Genomic DNA, 16,298 nt, shown 5'->3' with positions numbered 1-16,298 from the left:
TCCCTACACTGTAGTTTGGACAGATGCCTGATGCATCAGTGGTGCTAGAGCTGCCCGTGTATCCGTGACCGCTCACCCCTAGGGGAAGCTGACTGCAATCATACAAACCAAACCATTTCAGGGCTGCAAGAAAAAGACCTGATTTATGTTGCCGGTCTCCACCCCATTTTTTCAGTTGTATCTTTCTATCTCCTTGCCGTGTCACTGGGAATTTTTTCTGTTGTGCACACTTGGGCACTGATTTGCTTCCCCAGACTGCAAAACAGAAAATGCCTAGAACATCGCACTGGAGTCAACCCAGCCTTCTTCCCTAACCCCAGCCCTCATGTTTGATTTCATTAATACAGTCAAAGAAGACCTACGAACAGAAGTGCAAGGAGGCGGATGAGGCTGAGCAGTCCTTTGAACGGACAAGTGCTTCAGGCAACCAAAAGCAAACAGAAAAGGTACCTTAGATGACAGCGCTATTTAGAAAAAAAAATGTGGTTTTTTCTTTTTTCCTTTTCATGCTGCAAGAGAATACAATTGGACAATCCATTCTGCAGGGTGCCAGGGGCTGCTCTCCCTTCTAATTAATGCCTTAGAATCAAAATTAAAATAAAGCACCTTCCCAAGTAGGTCTTCCTTCACAAACTCCTTCAGTAATCCTGATCTAGGTCTGTGATAGGCAAAGTGTTTTTATGAAGACTGGGGAGGGACTAAGTCACTCAATTAATTTAACCCAGGCTATAATCTAATTGCTCTATGAATCCTGAAGAGAAACTGAATGAGGTTTTTCTCCAAATTATTCATAAGAAAAAAGAAGTATGTCATGCAGTTAGTTTTGCCTTTTGGTCGCTTACATTTAGTAAGCATAGTATCTTATATTAAAATGCATATTTTTCCTCAACATTTTCCTCCTTATGGTTAGTTTAATTTCAACTAAATTTACAAAATCAAAAATAAATCACTGGAAATTAAGGCACTACAGTCCTTCATTGCATCGTCTTGATACTTGTAGCTGACAATTCACTAACTTTTAATGGGAACATTTTACAGCGGAACAGATGGAGAAAACAAAATAAATGAACTCCCTATGGCTCGATAAAAATCAGCGCAGTGTAAGCAAAAAGGATCAAAAATCATCTCGAGGAGCTGGGGGGCAGGGGGAAGGGGAGAGATGGAGATGCTAAAAACAGCATCAGAACTTCACATTTTCTTTCCAGCATTCACTAGTCTTTGATGACCAAACCCCTCCAGCTTAGCTGTAAAGAGGGGATGAAATCCTGGCCCTACTGAAATTACGCCAAGACGCTTAGCGCCAGCTTCAACGGCATCAAAATCTGACCCAGCTCCTTCCGAGCGGAAGGATCCCAGGGGGCTTCATTGCCGTTACTTCCACACACGTGCCAGCACACTTGAAATGCACAGAAGCATCTCGCAAGAAACATGTCAGCTATTTAATTCTGCAGAGCACTCGCAAACGGTTTGGGCCAGGAAGCAAGAAAGAATGAAGCTTATGTTCCCAGCTCACTACACATTTTCCAACCAGCTATGACGAGAAATATGGTTGTAAGAACCCCTACCTGAGCCTTGTCTTGAAGGGCAGAATGGAAGAATGTATTACACTGATGTCTGGAGCTGTGCATTAATGTACTGTCATCACCATCTGTTCAGGAAGACCTGGGAGTACAGAGCTGTCAATAATAGCTGTATTTTCATTTCTTAAAAGCTGCAGGTTTTTAAAAAAAGAAAAGTTCTACTTAGTGTGAATTTTGCTTTTAGGCTTCCAAGTTGTTATGGGAAATAATCTGGCATTTGCAAAGTGTTTTAAAGGCTGTGTTCTCTTCATTCATAAGGAGCCTGAAAGATGAAGAATTTTAACCGCCATTTATTTCTGCTTATAAATAGCTATTAGAAAGCACATGAGAGACTGGAAGAAAAAAACTCAGCCAGTAGACACAAGCTTCAGGCTGAATCACGTTTAGCACTGAGCTCCTATGGCAGGGATGTCTGAGTGGAAAGATTTAAATCGCCAGATTTCCCTTGAAGCCAGTGGACCTATGGCTGCATCTGTGAAATTCTCATCCCTTCTTCTCCGTAGCACACATTCAACAAACCACGCACATAGGCGAGACAGCCAAGAAGTGTCTGCAGGTTTGAGCCTTTCCCCTAGAAGAGGAAAGGGAGCAGGCGGCAAAAAAACTGAGGCAGGAGTAAAAAGTACAGCTGGAAATTAATTTGGCGTGTTTCTTTTCCTGTTTCAGAGTCAGAACAAAGCCAAGCAATGCAGAGACACAGCAAACGAAGCAGGTGATGCTCTATTCGCAACTGAACTAAGGTTTTTCTCAGCAAAGACCTACCAGCACACTGATTTTGACAGAGCGCCGTCTAATTCACCCAGGCTGGCTCTGGTTTGAAGTCAGGCTTCCCAAAGTCACCTGCCCAAAGATCAGCAACCTGACAGTAATCCACATGCACCTTCCTTTGTGCCAATGCAAGTCTCCTGCTTTCATGAAAGAATGTATAGGAAAACCTCTTTTAGGGAGGTTTTTCCTCTTCTGGAAGCAAGTTTGAAAGCACAGAAGGGTGGCATTCAAATTGCCCCCAGCCAGCCCAAATCAGATAGCCAGTCCCAGGCATGTCTGTACACGAGCACGGTACCGCTCTCCAGCCAGAAAACCGGCCCATGTCCCAAAGAACAGGCCAGCAGCCATCTCAGCTGGTTCCCGAGTTCCGACCTGTCCCTCACTGCTCACGCAGAAGTTCACACCAAAGCACCCGGCTTGCCTGGCTCTCTCGGCACAGAAGCAGCCGAAGGATGCTCAGTGCCCAAGTGTGGCCCAGGCTCATCCCTGATTGGCGTTACACCCACTGTAAAGCACCTCCAGAGAGAATCCTTCCTCTAGGATAAAGTTCCAAAGGAAAAAAAAACCCAAACAAACATCTTTGCGGGCCACCAGTTTCAAGGTGACACGTTCTTGTGATCCTTCAGCAAACCTCAGGCCTGAAGCGTAAGACCACAGCAAAGTCCTAACAGGAGGGAAAAAGAGAGAGCCCGTGCCATTTTTCTTCCTAACTGTGGGGTTTCTATTCTGCTTGTCTGTGTTTACAGAGAATGTGTACAAACAGAACATTGAGCAGCTGGATAAGGTCAGGACAGAGTGGGAACAGGAACATATCAAAACCTGCGAGGTAAACATTGACTTTTGCAGCAATATATTTGTGCGCTCTTTATTTTATCCTACTTGCGGATATCAGTCTAAGACACGAGATATCATCCCAGGGTTTTGCCTGTTTGCTGTATGTGGAGTCTCAGTAGATGCCTTTGCAATAATACTGTAGAAACTAGAGCTGATTCAGACATAGCTCCTAGCTGTCTCACTTCTTTACACTCTCCTTGCTTGTTCAGCCCATATATATAAATGTAAAGGAGGGGAATAAGTGCAGAGGTGTGAGAAGTGGAGCAAAATATGAAATTTGCAAGCATATGCTCCCAATTTTCACCCACAATTTAACATAAGAATACACTAGCTTTCGGGATGATCTTCTATCACAGACATGACAAGGTTGCTTCTCAGATAACTGCTTTGTGACAAAATGTAATTTCAGTAGGAAATGAACAGAAATGTAGACATAAAAATTCATTTTTAGTTTAAAAAATGCATTTCAAAATTGAAACAAGAAGAATTCAATTAAACCATGAAAAATTAACAAACAAAAGAATGCCTTTAAATTATGTTTTGCAAGAGGCTTCCATAATGGCATCTTGTTCCAGTGCAGGAGAAGGTTTTGTGTGTGTTTGTTTCCTTAAAATCTTACACATTTGATGAAGATTAAAAAGAAAATTAAAAAATCTGGCTAAGGTAAAAAAGTATGTACCATAGCATTCTGACAGCAAAGATATCCAAGCCAGTTGCATTATGCTTTATGTTCACCTGCAAGAATATTTGCCCTCTGCCACAGAGTAATCTTTCAGCTGAAAGGTGGCAATGGAAAAGTCACTATTTCCACTATGCTGACGATGAACAAGGAGATTTGCACTTGACTACTAAGTTTTGCACAACAATTTACGGGAACTGGTTGACAATCAAATCAGACACGCATCTGGCCATATTAATCCTTCTAATACATTTGCCCATCTGCTAAAGTATGATTTCCTATGTTTACTTGCTGCAGGCTTTGTTTCCACATAAAACAGAAAGCCAGAAGCATAGCTTTCCAGTTCTCTGCTTCCTCTTAAATATTCTCTATCTGGGAGAACTGGTAAGTCCCATAGTTGACACAGCAGACTTTCCACAGAAACTGTGCCAAGCCTTAATTTTCCCAAGACACATATTTCCCTCCTTCTTAAAAAGCCAGCACAACAAGCAAAGCACTCCACAACCTATCGCACTTCATTTCTCCCACATGACCAAATTCTGAATAGCCCATGGAGCTCGCGGCCTGCCTGCTGTGTAATTCAAACAACCGTTCACAAAGGAAGAGCATCTTCTACACCTTCTTTTAAAAGTGTTTGTAGACAGAAGAACCGCCAGATTTGTTGAGGCATTTAAAACTAGTAACTAGTACAAAAAGCAGCTGAGGAGCCCAACCTTCTGGAAGCGCTGAGGTTGCTCAGGTCTCTAGCTGAGCAAATAGCTCAAATACGGGCGCGCGAGTGGCAGGACTGGGACAACCTTCATCACCGGGGCTGTGCCATATTCCTTGGCACAAGATGCCCAGGCTCACGAGCAGTCTGTCGCACAAGCCAACGGGGCACAAAGGATGTGTCTAACACAACGCCTTTGTGAAGGGCTTGACAAGCCCCGAGTCCCTACACTGTCCTCTTTGAGGAGCTGCATTTCCCAACAGGACACTATTTACCTGGAAGTTGCCCGTCGGCTCTTGCGCTATTTCAGCAGCCCCTGAGGGGTTGGGCTGCAGCCATAGGCTTTTTATTCAGCTTAGACAATGAAATACTCACTCTCCGTCCTTCAGGTTCTCCTTAAAAGCTTTTTCTCTCAGGAAGTGCTCCAAATGCCAGCTTACTCTCTTGATGGACTCTTTTTTTTTTTCTTAGATGGCAAGATACTAGATGGCAGGCAGCGTACCCAACTGAATGTTCTGCTAAATATTGTATACATTTCTGGTGTTCTGGACATAATTACTAGCAAACTGAGATGGAAACAGATGGCTGGAAGCATCTGAGCTTTTCACACCTCATAGAAAACCAGAAATGGATGTTCTACTTATAACAGTACAACTTAGAGAGCAGGGTGGTTGTTTTTTGTTGGTGGTGTTTTTTCTTTCCCCCCAAGTTTTTAAAGACAGACTTCATCTGCCTCTTCCCCCATCTCAGTTCACACTTCCCCTCTCTCTCTCCCCTTCATTCTTCCCAAGCTGTGCAACAACATGAGAAAATCAGACAGATGAAGAAAGGGAGTAAAGTCTGAAGAAGGAAAAATGCCTTCTCTTTACCATGAAAATAACCTTAGAAACAAACAGAGGCAACTCCAGAAAGCCTCAAACAATTTCAAAAGAGAACACGTTTTAGAAGGCAAAGACTGGTAGTTTTGGCTCTAGCTCTAACATAAATGCAACCCTTTCATGCCAGTACTCTACTGGTCTGTTAACATCAAGATTTCAGTGCAATGGGCAGACAAGACCCTGACTCCAAAATCCTTGGCAGCAGAGGTAGCAATCAAATGCGGATCCTGATTTCTCTCTCCTGCTTTATTTTTGTCTACAAAATATAACTTTAATTTGGTGCAATCAATTAAAACTAATTCTTGAGCACGAATAAGTAGCTGTAGTTTCTCCAGTAGCTTAAAGAGACGTCCTTTACAAAGGATTCTTCGGAACTATTTGCAGATTTATGAACTTGGCCCAGAGGAGCACCAGCCCTTTTGCTGCCTGCAATGCAAATAAGTAACTAGAATACAAATAACTAACACATCACATCTTCTTTTTGGCTTTAGGTCTTCCAGCTCCAGGAGTGCGACCGCATCACCATCCTCCGCAACTCCCTGTGGGTTCACTGCAACCAGCTCTCCATGCAGTGTGTGAAGGATGATGAGGTAAAGGGCACCTGCCAAGTGGCTTCACATGCAGAGGAGGAGGAAGAGGAGGAGCGAGAGTGCTCTAACAACACAGCACAGCTTGCCCTTCTCTGTGCCTGCTGACTATCTCCAGCAAACTGCCTGTTGTCCCTGCTCAGTGAGGGGGGAGAATTCTCAGTCTAGCTTGTTCCCTCTCGATGTAAACGCCATGTTGCATGTTTCCTCCGCTCAGTTTGTTGGGGGATGCTTCCAACTACCAGGATGCTCAGTCCATTGTTTTTGGGCTCAGGCACAACTTTCAGAGAGGCATCCATTTATGATCTTAAAATTGGAAGTTTTTTTACTTTCAATGGTTGTTTCCTGTTATTAATTTTTTTATTGCACTGAAAAGCCCTGGGCTGCCTTCATCCTCCTCTCTTAAAAGAATACCCAGAGCACAAATAAACAGCTGTGTTTATGTGAATGTATGTACAGGAGACAGGCCAAAGATCCATCCAGGTTAGACACATACCAAGTATAAAATGTCTTTTAAGGGGAAAACTATTACAAGAGCATTAATCATTAATTAAAAATTGAATTCTTGGATTCTGTTTTGTAGCTGTATGAAGAGGTTCGGGTAAGCTTGGAGAACTGCGTTGTAGAGTCAGACATAGACTACTTCATTAAGACCAAAATGACAGGAACAGAACCTCCAGGTAATTATGCCTATCTGTCTTGTCAGATGAGTCACTGTTAGGCTGAGGTTGCAGTTGTGCAGTACCTGTCCTTTGGAGGTGAAACCACCTGGAGGAGTTTCTGCTCCCGCTACTCGTTCCCACCTGCCGCGGCTCACTTCCCCCTCACTGTGCTGCCGTCGCTCCCTGCGCGGCACCGTAAGTGGGATAGCTGAATGACCCAGGTTAAAAATAACCCTCCAAAAAAGAAAAAGCTGTTTTGGCTTTGCAGCCAGGCTCATTTCACAGCACAGCTGAACTGAAACTGCTAAGGAGGTGGCAAACTGCCTTGGAGAAACGGCAACCTCGATTTCCTGCAGTGGTGACAAGTCGGAGCCAACTTATTGTGTAACTGCACCCTGGTGTCTCCTTGACAGAGGTGCTGCCTCTTCATTCGCAGCATGGAGAGCACCAGCCTTTGTACTCTGTTTTGTTCCACCTGCCCAGTGGGGAACATCTTTTGTCCTCTCAGGAAGTTGCTTGTATAAGGGCAGGACTCTGTCTGGGGAAATTCTGAATGAAATTTGCTTTGCCCCAGCACGAAGAAGCGGTGCAAGGTTCACAGACTGTCCATTCAAGCCAAACCAACCTTTTCATCAGCTTCCGACATCAAAACCTCTGGGCTGAAATGGAGACGGAGACAGCAAGAGCTAAGAGCAGTTGTAAAATGAAAATATGCTGCTCCAGGGTAGTAGTTCTCCTAACACATCACCACAAAGGAGGCCATCTAATATTTCACACAGCCCAATACAAACCACACCCTCTTACTTCAATAAGCAGTACAAGATATTTACAGGCCAAACAAATGCTTGTACTTCCGTGCAGCTGCTGTAGTAAGCAAAGAGTGACAGCCTTTTTAAAGGAGACAAAAATCCATATTTTATCTCTTCATTAGTTGATGACACATATCTAAGGCGATAAGTTCTCTTTCCATTATATTTTTTTAAAACTGTGCACAGATACAGCTTCACTTTGCTTGCCGCTCTACCACCACATTGCCACATCAAAAAGAAAATCTCCAGTCTGCCCTCATTAGTATCTAAAGAGCTTACTTCCATCCAGACTGGGGAAGAAGCTATCCAGGTGTAAGAGCATGTGGTATCGAAAAAAACCTTCCATGCTAGGAGCTGTATAGTCACAAACATCAGCGACATGAACGTCCTGTCCCAAGTGATAATTAACTCCTACAGGAACAGCCTACATCCCCCCCTAGATTTAACGCAGAGCTCAGACCTGGCTGCAAGTACAGCCCAGGAACTTCTTCAGCAGAGGTGGACGCTGCCACTACCTGGGCACTGAGCTGGCTGAGACTTGCTTTTCACTCAGCCTTTCTGCCATTGCACCTATGACAATTAAGAACTGGGATTTTGGGATTTTTTTTAAACAAATATATTGATACCAGTGCACTGGGTGCTATTTTTCTGCTGTTGTTTATTCTTCTTCACAGAGGGGATTTAAATTCACTGATATAGGAGCATTTACCAAGGAAAAACTACATTCTCACTGGCAGAAGGGAGAACTGTGCCTTGCAACAGTGTGAAACAACTTCTGTCTACCAAGAAATTCATAATTCTCAGCTAGGCTGTTTTTTTCCCTATGTGAGATTTCTCATTCTTCAGTCACCTAGCAATTTTCTGCAAAGAGGCTTATTCTTCTAATAAGAAATAGGTGGGAAAAACCCTTGAGAGCTTTATGAAAGGCAAAGAAACAACTAGCTTTTTTTTTTTTTTGCCACCTTCTAGAAAGTGACATGTTCTAGGAGTAACATCCCAGCATTTCCACAGCTCTGGCTAATGAGTTTGCACAATAGCACACGGGGAGCTGTTGATCTGTTTTATTATTTGCAAAATGCAGGAGGAAAATCCACACGTGGTTTTGCGTTGTGTAGCAGAAGACCTTCATCCCAACCAAACCTTTGGGTTTCTCGATGCTTCTACCTAATCTTACAATGCATTATAAACTAGAAACTACACCAAGGTAACAATCTAGAAGGGTAATGAAAAGGCTCCTAAATTGGTCAGAAAACTCCCTAATTACTGCCTTATTTGTAGGGTTTCTTTACACTCGCTATGTGCCTGCTCTGCTTATGATCTTGGCCGACCCAATGTGAGAATGTCAACACAACCTTTAGCCCAACTCCAATGTCCTTCTTCATTTGCTGGTATCAGAACTGAGATAATACGGTATCGCAGGCTTCACTCATGTTTGTTTGGCTTTAACAAAGAGAGGGCAGAAAGGGTGTGTGGCCACCAGCTCTGAGCAACAACACTGGGAGCTAGGAGATGAAAAATAAATAAATTCATCTGTAACTATTTCATCTGTAAAAGCTAGACTTGGAAATGGTCTCAATTTCACCCTTAACGACACCATAGGGGAGAGTGAAGGAACTGTAACATAACTGTGTTAGAAAGAACAAGAAACAAATATCTCTGGGTAAACAGCAAATCAGCTCTCAGGAGGGGGATGGAGGAGATAAGAAAGGTAAGGAGACGATCAAGTACAAACACAGACCAGGAAATTGCTTGCTGTTGCTGCTGACAATAATGTTCAGAAATCTCCACAGCTCTGACAAAAATCCCTGACTCAATACATTAAGAACAAAAGAAACAAAACACACTCCAGCCGATGGTACCATGAACATGGTCCCAGGCTCACAACAATCACACTCTGTTCTCTTAAATCCTGAGCTTTAAGGCAACAGAGGAAATGGTCATAGATGAAACTGCCTTCTTCACTAGGGTTAGCCACAGCCACTAGAATGGTTCTTCAGGACCTTGACTATGCTTGTCTCAGGTCAAGCTTGCCTTTCTACCAAGAAAGCTTACAGTCACTTAAATGGCTTTGTCAAGTCCCGGGGTCTCCCTGAGCTGCTCCAGACACAGCACAGGCGGTGCACACAGGGGCTGCATCGCAGCTTGCTCCGGTGGCCCCTGACAGTTGCATTCCAACAGGGAGAAAAACGTTTTGCCTGTTCGAACATCTCACTTTTATTGCCCTGTTGCAGACGCAATAGGATACGAGAACTACTACAGCAGAGAACCAAACAGATGCAACAGCAGCCCAACTCAGTCTTGTGGGATGATGAAGAGGTGAGTGGCAAACCTGCGTTTCCAGAATAGGTATATCTCCCTATAAACAGCAATGTATGAGGGCAGGAAACGGGACCTGGAAAGTTATTCCTTCCTTCATTGCAGCAAGAGGCAGATACGTATCAATAGATATAACTCAACAGAAGTAAACCTGTTGTTTACTTGAGTCAGAGTGATTCTGCCATGGCCTAGTGGGAATAGAGACAGGGGATGAGTTCATAAAACAATTAATTGGCCAGCAATGGATAGCAGCCATTTATTTCCTCTTTCCCAGCGAGTCATGGCACACAGCAACAAAACCCACTTTGTTCAAGGCAGGGCAAAGGTGACTCTTGCGGGGAGCAAAGGCTGGGGAGAGCTGTCTTTTCCAGCAGTACCTCCTGGCTGCCTGCACTGCCCAGCTGAGCAGAACAAAGAGCTGCTCTCTGTATGTAGACCAACAGAAAAAACATTTTGCAAAATAACTGCGATGATTAGGGAGGCAATTTTTCTGATCCATTTATGCAGTTATATTAGCAGAAGAGCATAGTAAATCTATTGGTTTAAATATTTTACACCAAAATGTCTAATTCATACTGGGAATGATATCATATTTAAAGCAGATTATATATTTTCACAAGTCTTATTACATGGAAAAGACAAGGAGCAGGCTGCGATCTCCCATTTAAAATGTGGTCCAGGCTCGTTAGGGAGCTGCTAAGGTTTATATACACACTTTGTTTTTCCTCTGGAAACCAGACCGTCTGTAATAATGAATTCTAATGCTGCATCCTATAAAGTTACAGAAGACAATTGTGCTGCCACTTAGAATACAACTGTGCTCTGCATGGGCAAATAGCCTAGAGAGACTCAGTCTCAGTTTTTCAGAAACTGTTGAGTTGGAACGTCCATTTTCCAGAAACACTGAGCGTTCACCAGCTGAAAAATCAGACCCTTTAAATATGCCTTAAGCATGCAGTACTATTTCTATCTATGCTTGAGAATTCTAATCCATCTTCTCAGGTCACTTAGTCTACAGTACCCAGCTGTGATACTGAAAATAACTAGGGATAGATTTAGAAAAAAAAGAAGAAGAAAGACATTTTCACTTAAACTCAACAGTTTTTAGAAAGGCTTGTTATACAAGCTTTGAATTTTAAACTGTATCAGTTTTCCTTGAAGACAAAGAGATGGTAATCTCTAAGATACAACTAATAATTCTCATCGTATTAATGTTGTGAAATATTAGCTTTGCACTATGAGTCCTTGAAATAACAACAAAATACCATCTGATGCATTTATGCACAATTTAGTGATGGCTGATGGCTCAGTATTCTGCTGCATTTTTTATAATGTATTTTTAACTGAAGATAAATTTATCTACAACATAAGTGAAAATAGCTACAGGAAGAGGTGACATCTACCCTGTGCTGCAGCAGATGGAGGGAAGGTTGTGTCAGACAGCTGAGACGAAGGAATGCTCATATCCAGTCCTGTTCACTCGTTTTGTTAACTGGCTTCTCTTGCTTCTGCAGATTATCCGGACTATTGCACGCAAGCAGCAAAAACAACACTGGGAGTGCCACTCCTTCAGCCCCTCCTCTTGGTATGCATCTTCAGGAAATAAATTTACCAGATGTGTTTGTTTTAGATCAGATTGCTAAATCAAGCTTTGACACAGAGTAGAAATGTTACAGCAGGTATTCCCATGTTGGCAGTCAAAAGTAAGAGCAGTCTGGAAACAAATTTAGCTGGGAGAGGTATTAAACAACTTTCCCAGTTTAAAGTGCCAAAGAATCCATATAATCCTCAAAACCCCTGTCTAAGCAAGGGGCAAATGTACATTCAGAACAACACAGTCTGACTTAGGTAGCAGTTTTCTCCTGAAGTAGAATACAGTACCTCTAAATAGCCCAAGAGAACACTGAAGTTTCTAACAGACTAGGTTCATGCCTTATGAATGCAAATATCCATCTCATCTCACAGTTATGCTGTCTTATTGTAACCCTTGCATGTAGGCATTTATCAGACGACATTTAAAGCACGGCGTTTTGACTATGCAGGAAGTAACAGCTTAGGATTCTTGCCTAAAGAAAAAGCTATTTTAGAACAGCTTCAAAACATACTCAAATCAATTTCCTTTGTCAGGCCCGCCTGCTTGGGTGCCCAGAAACGAAGCCAAGACTATCTTATTTGTTGCATTTGGTGCTGGTCCAGGGCAGACTCTCCCCCGCTATCAAACACCGGCCAGACTTGCCACGCAGGGGCTCGGGCACACGCGGAGCAACGCAGCGCTGAGCAGCTCAGCGTGGTCATTCTTTCTGAATTTTCTTAGGCTGGGGCAGGAGGGGAGAGTATTCCCTGGACGAGACCCTCCGGAATGGCAAACACTCTCTGCCTTCAGCTTTTTCATCTGCTTGTCTTTTTCATCAGCTTGTCTTTTAAAATTGCCAAGGAGCCAACAGTGCTCCCAAGGACAGGGCAGCTAAAGCACAGGCTGATCGGCTGCTCCGTGTGCTGTCAGAGCGCTGGCATCCCACCCAGGAGTCACATGTGGGAAACTTCTGCTCGCCTCAATGGCAGGGAAGGCTCCCAGGCAGATGCTGGGAAGGAATAAGAGGTTTCCCTAATCACAACAAGCTGGATTAAAACGACATCTGCCAAAAAAGTTACATCAGTGACAAATAGCTATCTGGGAACGACGTAAACTGCCAGAAAATGTCTGGTGACCCATCAGCCCAATATTTACCATTTTTCTCAATGGAAACACTGAACAGCTAGAATTTTATACCACCAGTACTAACCATTTTAAATTGTTTTAATCACAGCATTTCTCTCTTCAGACTATTTAGATTGTGCTTTAGCAGGCTAAACATTTTTCCTGACCTGAAGAAGCTTAAGCTAGGTTCTGACCCCTCACGAAGCTCAATGGAAGTATTGTCATCTGATCAATGGGGCACAGTTCTTGTGCAAGACTTTACCTACAGTTCACAGCAGCCTTTCTATACATGTGCATCTCCAGATAGAGAGAGAACAGAAACCCTTGTATTTGTGAACTCTTGCATATGATCCCATGCATTTATAAGCAATTGAACTCTTTGTTTCTGTGGTGGCTTTTTTTTCCCCTTTTCCCTCCCCTAGCTGAGAAAACAGACGGGGTCTATGCATCCATTTTTGTAAACGAGGAAGCTGGAATCACATCACAGGACTACAGAGTACTTTATGACTACACAGCCCAGGTAATGAAAGGCTTCAAAATAATACTTCATAGCATCCAATTTAAAATAGATTATGTTGATCCAAACGTTTTGAAATTGTTAATTCTGTGAAGGAAGTGTTTTCTTCATTTTATAGCCAGGGACACTTAGAGAACTACTGGTCAGGGTCACATGCAGAAGGCAGGAAACCCAACTGCTAGTTCTTGTGCACATCACTAGAGCATGCTGCCTCAAGATAAACAGGAAGATTTTGCCAGTGATTACATGTTAGTAATCACTCCTAAATTAGTCCTGAGCTGTTACAATCTCTTTCTAGAGATACAGAAGACTGCAAACACAAGAAAAAACTTTTTTTTCTTAGGGCACAATGGCTAAGCATGCAGTATTGTGCATTCTGAACATAGATCTCTCATAAAATGCTTTTGTAGGGACAATGGCTACGGAGTGCTTGTGTGAGAGTATGTGACAGATGCTTTTCTAGGAACTCTTCTCCGTTTGACCTCACTTATCATCTGGAGAGTCTTGCTCCAGTTTAACACACTGTCTCTCCACGCCAGAGAGGACTGAATCCCACTAAATGACACTCTCCCTGTACTTCCATGTCACAAGTTGCAGAATCCCAGTGGATGTGGTTACTGCATCAAAGATTGTTATAAAGAGCAACCTGCATCCTTAACTGGCATACTGAACTCTCACCGGCTTCAGATCGATCTAGGCATAGTATCATTAATGAAAGGTTATGAATGGACTGATTATGAATAATTTTCTTACTCACATGGACTCCAGGACCTCTGGGACTCTTGCTAGACCATTAGCCACCTCTAATAGGACTTTCACAGTTTAATTGCATGTCAGCTGAAAGGATTATTTTTATTAGCTTGACATTAGCAGAAGGATCAGCATCCAGGGGGTCTTACATTACAGTGCAGACAGATCCTCACACCAAGGGATCCACCATCGACAGCCAACGTTGAAGAAATGTTGGCATGTGACAGAACAACCAGATAAATTATGAAAACAGAGAAAGGCCTGGAAAGGATCACTTTCTCTTAGGTACAGGAGCATTCTGACACTTTTTACTACATGTTCTTTTTTTGCTTTGTTTTAAGCACTCTTTTATTATTTGCCTGAAATTTCATCCAAGCACAGCTGAAAACACCTCTCTATTAATGTCAGTTCCCCTGAGGAGACTGCTGGATCTCTTTGTCATATCCTTACTCCAGGAGCTGTCTTAAAAATATGACACACACGGATTTTCCCTGCTGAGAAAAGAGCCTGTTACTACTTTTAGTATATTGTATATTGAGGCCTCTCACTTTTTGAGTCTGCTCTTACCTACTCAGGTACATTAAATTTAGATTTAGCTGACGCGTCAAACCTATCTTTTTCCCTGTTTTCTATTTTACTACACTGCGGGTAGCAAAGTGGTTTCCTATGGAAAATAGGACAGCACCACTGAACAGACTGATAGTCACCCAAGAGCTCAGCGATAGCTTACTCGCCCCTACTCCATTTGTCTCGTAGATAAAAGTTACCAATCTCGGGAAGAGTCGCTGTAGCTCCACTGGTCACCACCACATTAAAAAGAACTGAGATGCCTATTTAAGGCCTGGATTAGGAGAGATACTGTTATCATCTCCCTTGGGAATTAAGCTGAGCACGGTTTTATTTAGCAACACCTGCAGACTACAGAAGGGTCATGGTTCGCTGGTTTAGGACTGTTGTATTTAAACCTTTCTGGCCTTCCCCAATGACACAACAGCCAAGTTGCTCAGCAGACACCATGAAGGCCGGGTAAATTTGAGGATCTTAAGCAACTAGCCAGCTCAGTAACTGCTTGGTATTTCAGGCTCATTCCCAAGCAGCAGGACATGGGCAGACTGCTGATGAAAGGCAGGGTAAAAAAACCCCACCACATACATGCTTGGGCCCTCCTGTGCCCTCAGGATAACCACATTCCTTTCCATCTCCTTTCAGAACACGGATGAACTGGACATCAGTGAAGGAGACATTGTGGTTGTCATTGAAGAAAACGAGGATGGCTGGTGGACAGCAGAAAGGAATGGGCAGCGAGGCTTTGTGCCAGGGTCTTATCTCGAAAAACTTTGATGTAAAGAAGCCCGAGTCCTCAGACTTTAAAAATACCCTATTAATGAAAACAAACAGCACACAAGGTCTGCTTCAGCTGACCAAGGGCAACCCGTAATAGTCTTGTACAATTACCAGCCAGGAAATAACAAACTGACCGTGATTTCCTTTTCCATCCTCCTGCCCCATCCCAGCACCTCCTGGCCAACGCTGCCTGCACACTCATCTTAACCTCAGAGAGCTCAGGACAGCATTTCTTACCACTGTGCTGCCAGTGGTGCTGTAAAGCTTGGTGAATCTGGGAGGAAAATCCTGCCCAGGACTTAAATGCACTAAAGGAAAAAAGATCAAGGAAGCAAGTGCTGTTTCTCCAGGATGAAGGACTGCCTCCAGCCAGCCCAGGAGCCACCCTCACGGTCACAGCAGCCACGGTCTCTGCCATGGATACTCTCCTTTCACTGCACAGGCCACACAAGCATTTTTGACAGTGGAGTGGAAAGTACAGTCAGAAAGCAGATGGCTTTGATGTCACAGCGTCTCAGCTGTACAAAACAAGGCAGAAGCTCTCTTTCCACTACAGCATGGGAGCAATCAGGGAGAAAGGTGGGGAACCCTCCACTGCTCTTTATCAGAATCACTGATGACAATCCAAAACCCGATGAATGCAGCTAGAGGGAAGCACCTGAAGAACAGAGATACATCAGTAGTAAGAAAACATAAGGCACTCCCCGTCACAGCCACTTCCTAACACAATGGAATCCATGCTGTCCGTGGCCCTGCTTTGCACTGGATTGCGAGGCAGCCAAAGAGGGACAGATGACGAGCTCAAGGCTTGCTTTTGCCTTGGTTGCACTGTTTCCCTGACATCTCCCTGGGATTTTTCACATTTAAAAAAACATGAAAAAACCAAATAAGCAAAGCCTCTAGCAGTGCTGCACTGCCCCAATCTTCTCCCTCTGAGCACTAGAGAGAAGGGCCAATTACCTCGTCACACAATCTGCAAACCCATGTCATCAGTACATTCCCCTTTCAACTCCTCGGTCCACCTGGCTGATCCTCTCCTCTGTCTCTAACTGCCATCTACAGCCTCTGCACCTCTGGAATTGCTGACACAGACCTGGTTGCTTTCCAGGCACTTTTACTGTGCTTGTTCTTCAATAAGCCTTCTTCAGAGAAGTCACACTGTGCAAG

General features: G+C 43.5%; 1 protein-coding gene across 1 annotated transcript in view; it reads left to right on the top strand.

Moving 5' to 3' along the window:
- Positions 1-15,128, top strand: part of PSTPIP1 (proline-serine-threonine phosphatase interacting protein 1) — a 35,310-nt gene extending 20,182 nt beyond the window's left edge. Inside the window, exons 7-15 of the mRNA XM_009876876.1 lie at positions 348-446; positions 2,247-2,292; positions 3,095-3,174; positions 5,940-6,038; positions 6,619-6,715; positions 9,738-9,822; positions 11,337-11,407; positions 12,943-13,040; positions 14,997-15,128. Of these exons, the coding sequence (XP_009875178.1) occupies positions 348-446; positions 2,247-2,292; positions 3,095-3,174; positions 5,940-6,038; positions 6,619-6,715; positions 9,738-9,822; positions 11,337-11,407; positions 12,943-13,040; positions 14,997-15,128 (807 nt within the window). The remainder of the gene's footprint in view (positions 1-347; positions 447-2,246; positions 2,293-3,094; positions 3,175-5,939; positions 6,039-6,618; positions 6,716-9,737; positions 9,823-11,336; positions 11,408-12,942; positions 13,041-14,996) is intronic.
- Positions 15,129-16,298: the final 1,170 nt, after the last annotated feature.

This window comes from Apaloderma vittatum, unplaced genomic scaffold (genome assembly GCF_000703405.1).
Source record: "Apaloderma vittatum isolate BGI_N311 unplaced genomic scaffold, ASM70340v1 scaffold20959, whole genome shotgun sequence".
Taxonomy (NCBI): Eukaryota; Metazoa; Chordata; class Aves; order Trogoniformes; family Trogonidae; genus Apaloderma; species Apaloderma vittatum.
The sequence above is the reverse complement of the archived record's forward strand: the minus strand, read 5'-3'. Positions and strand labels throughout refer to the sequence as shown.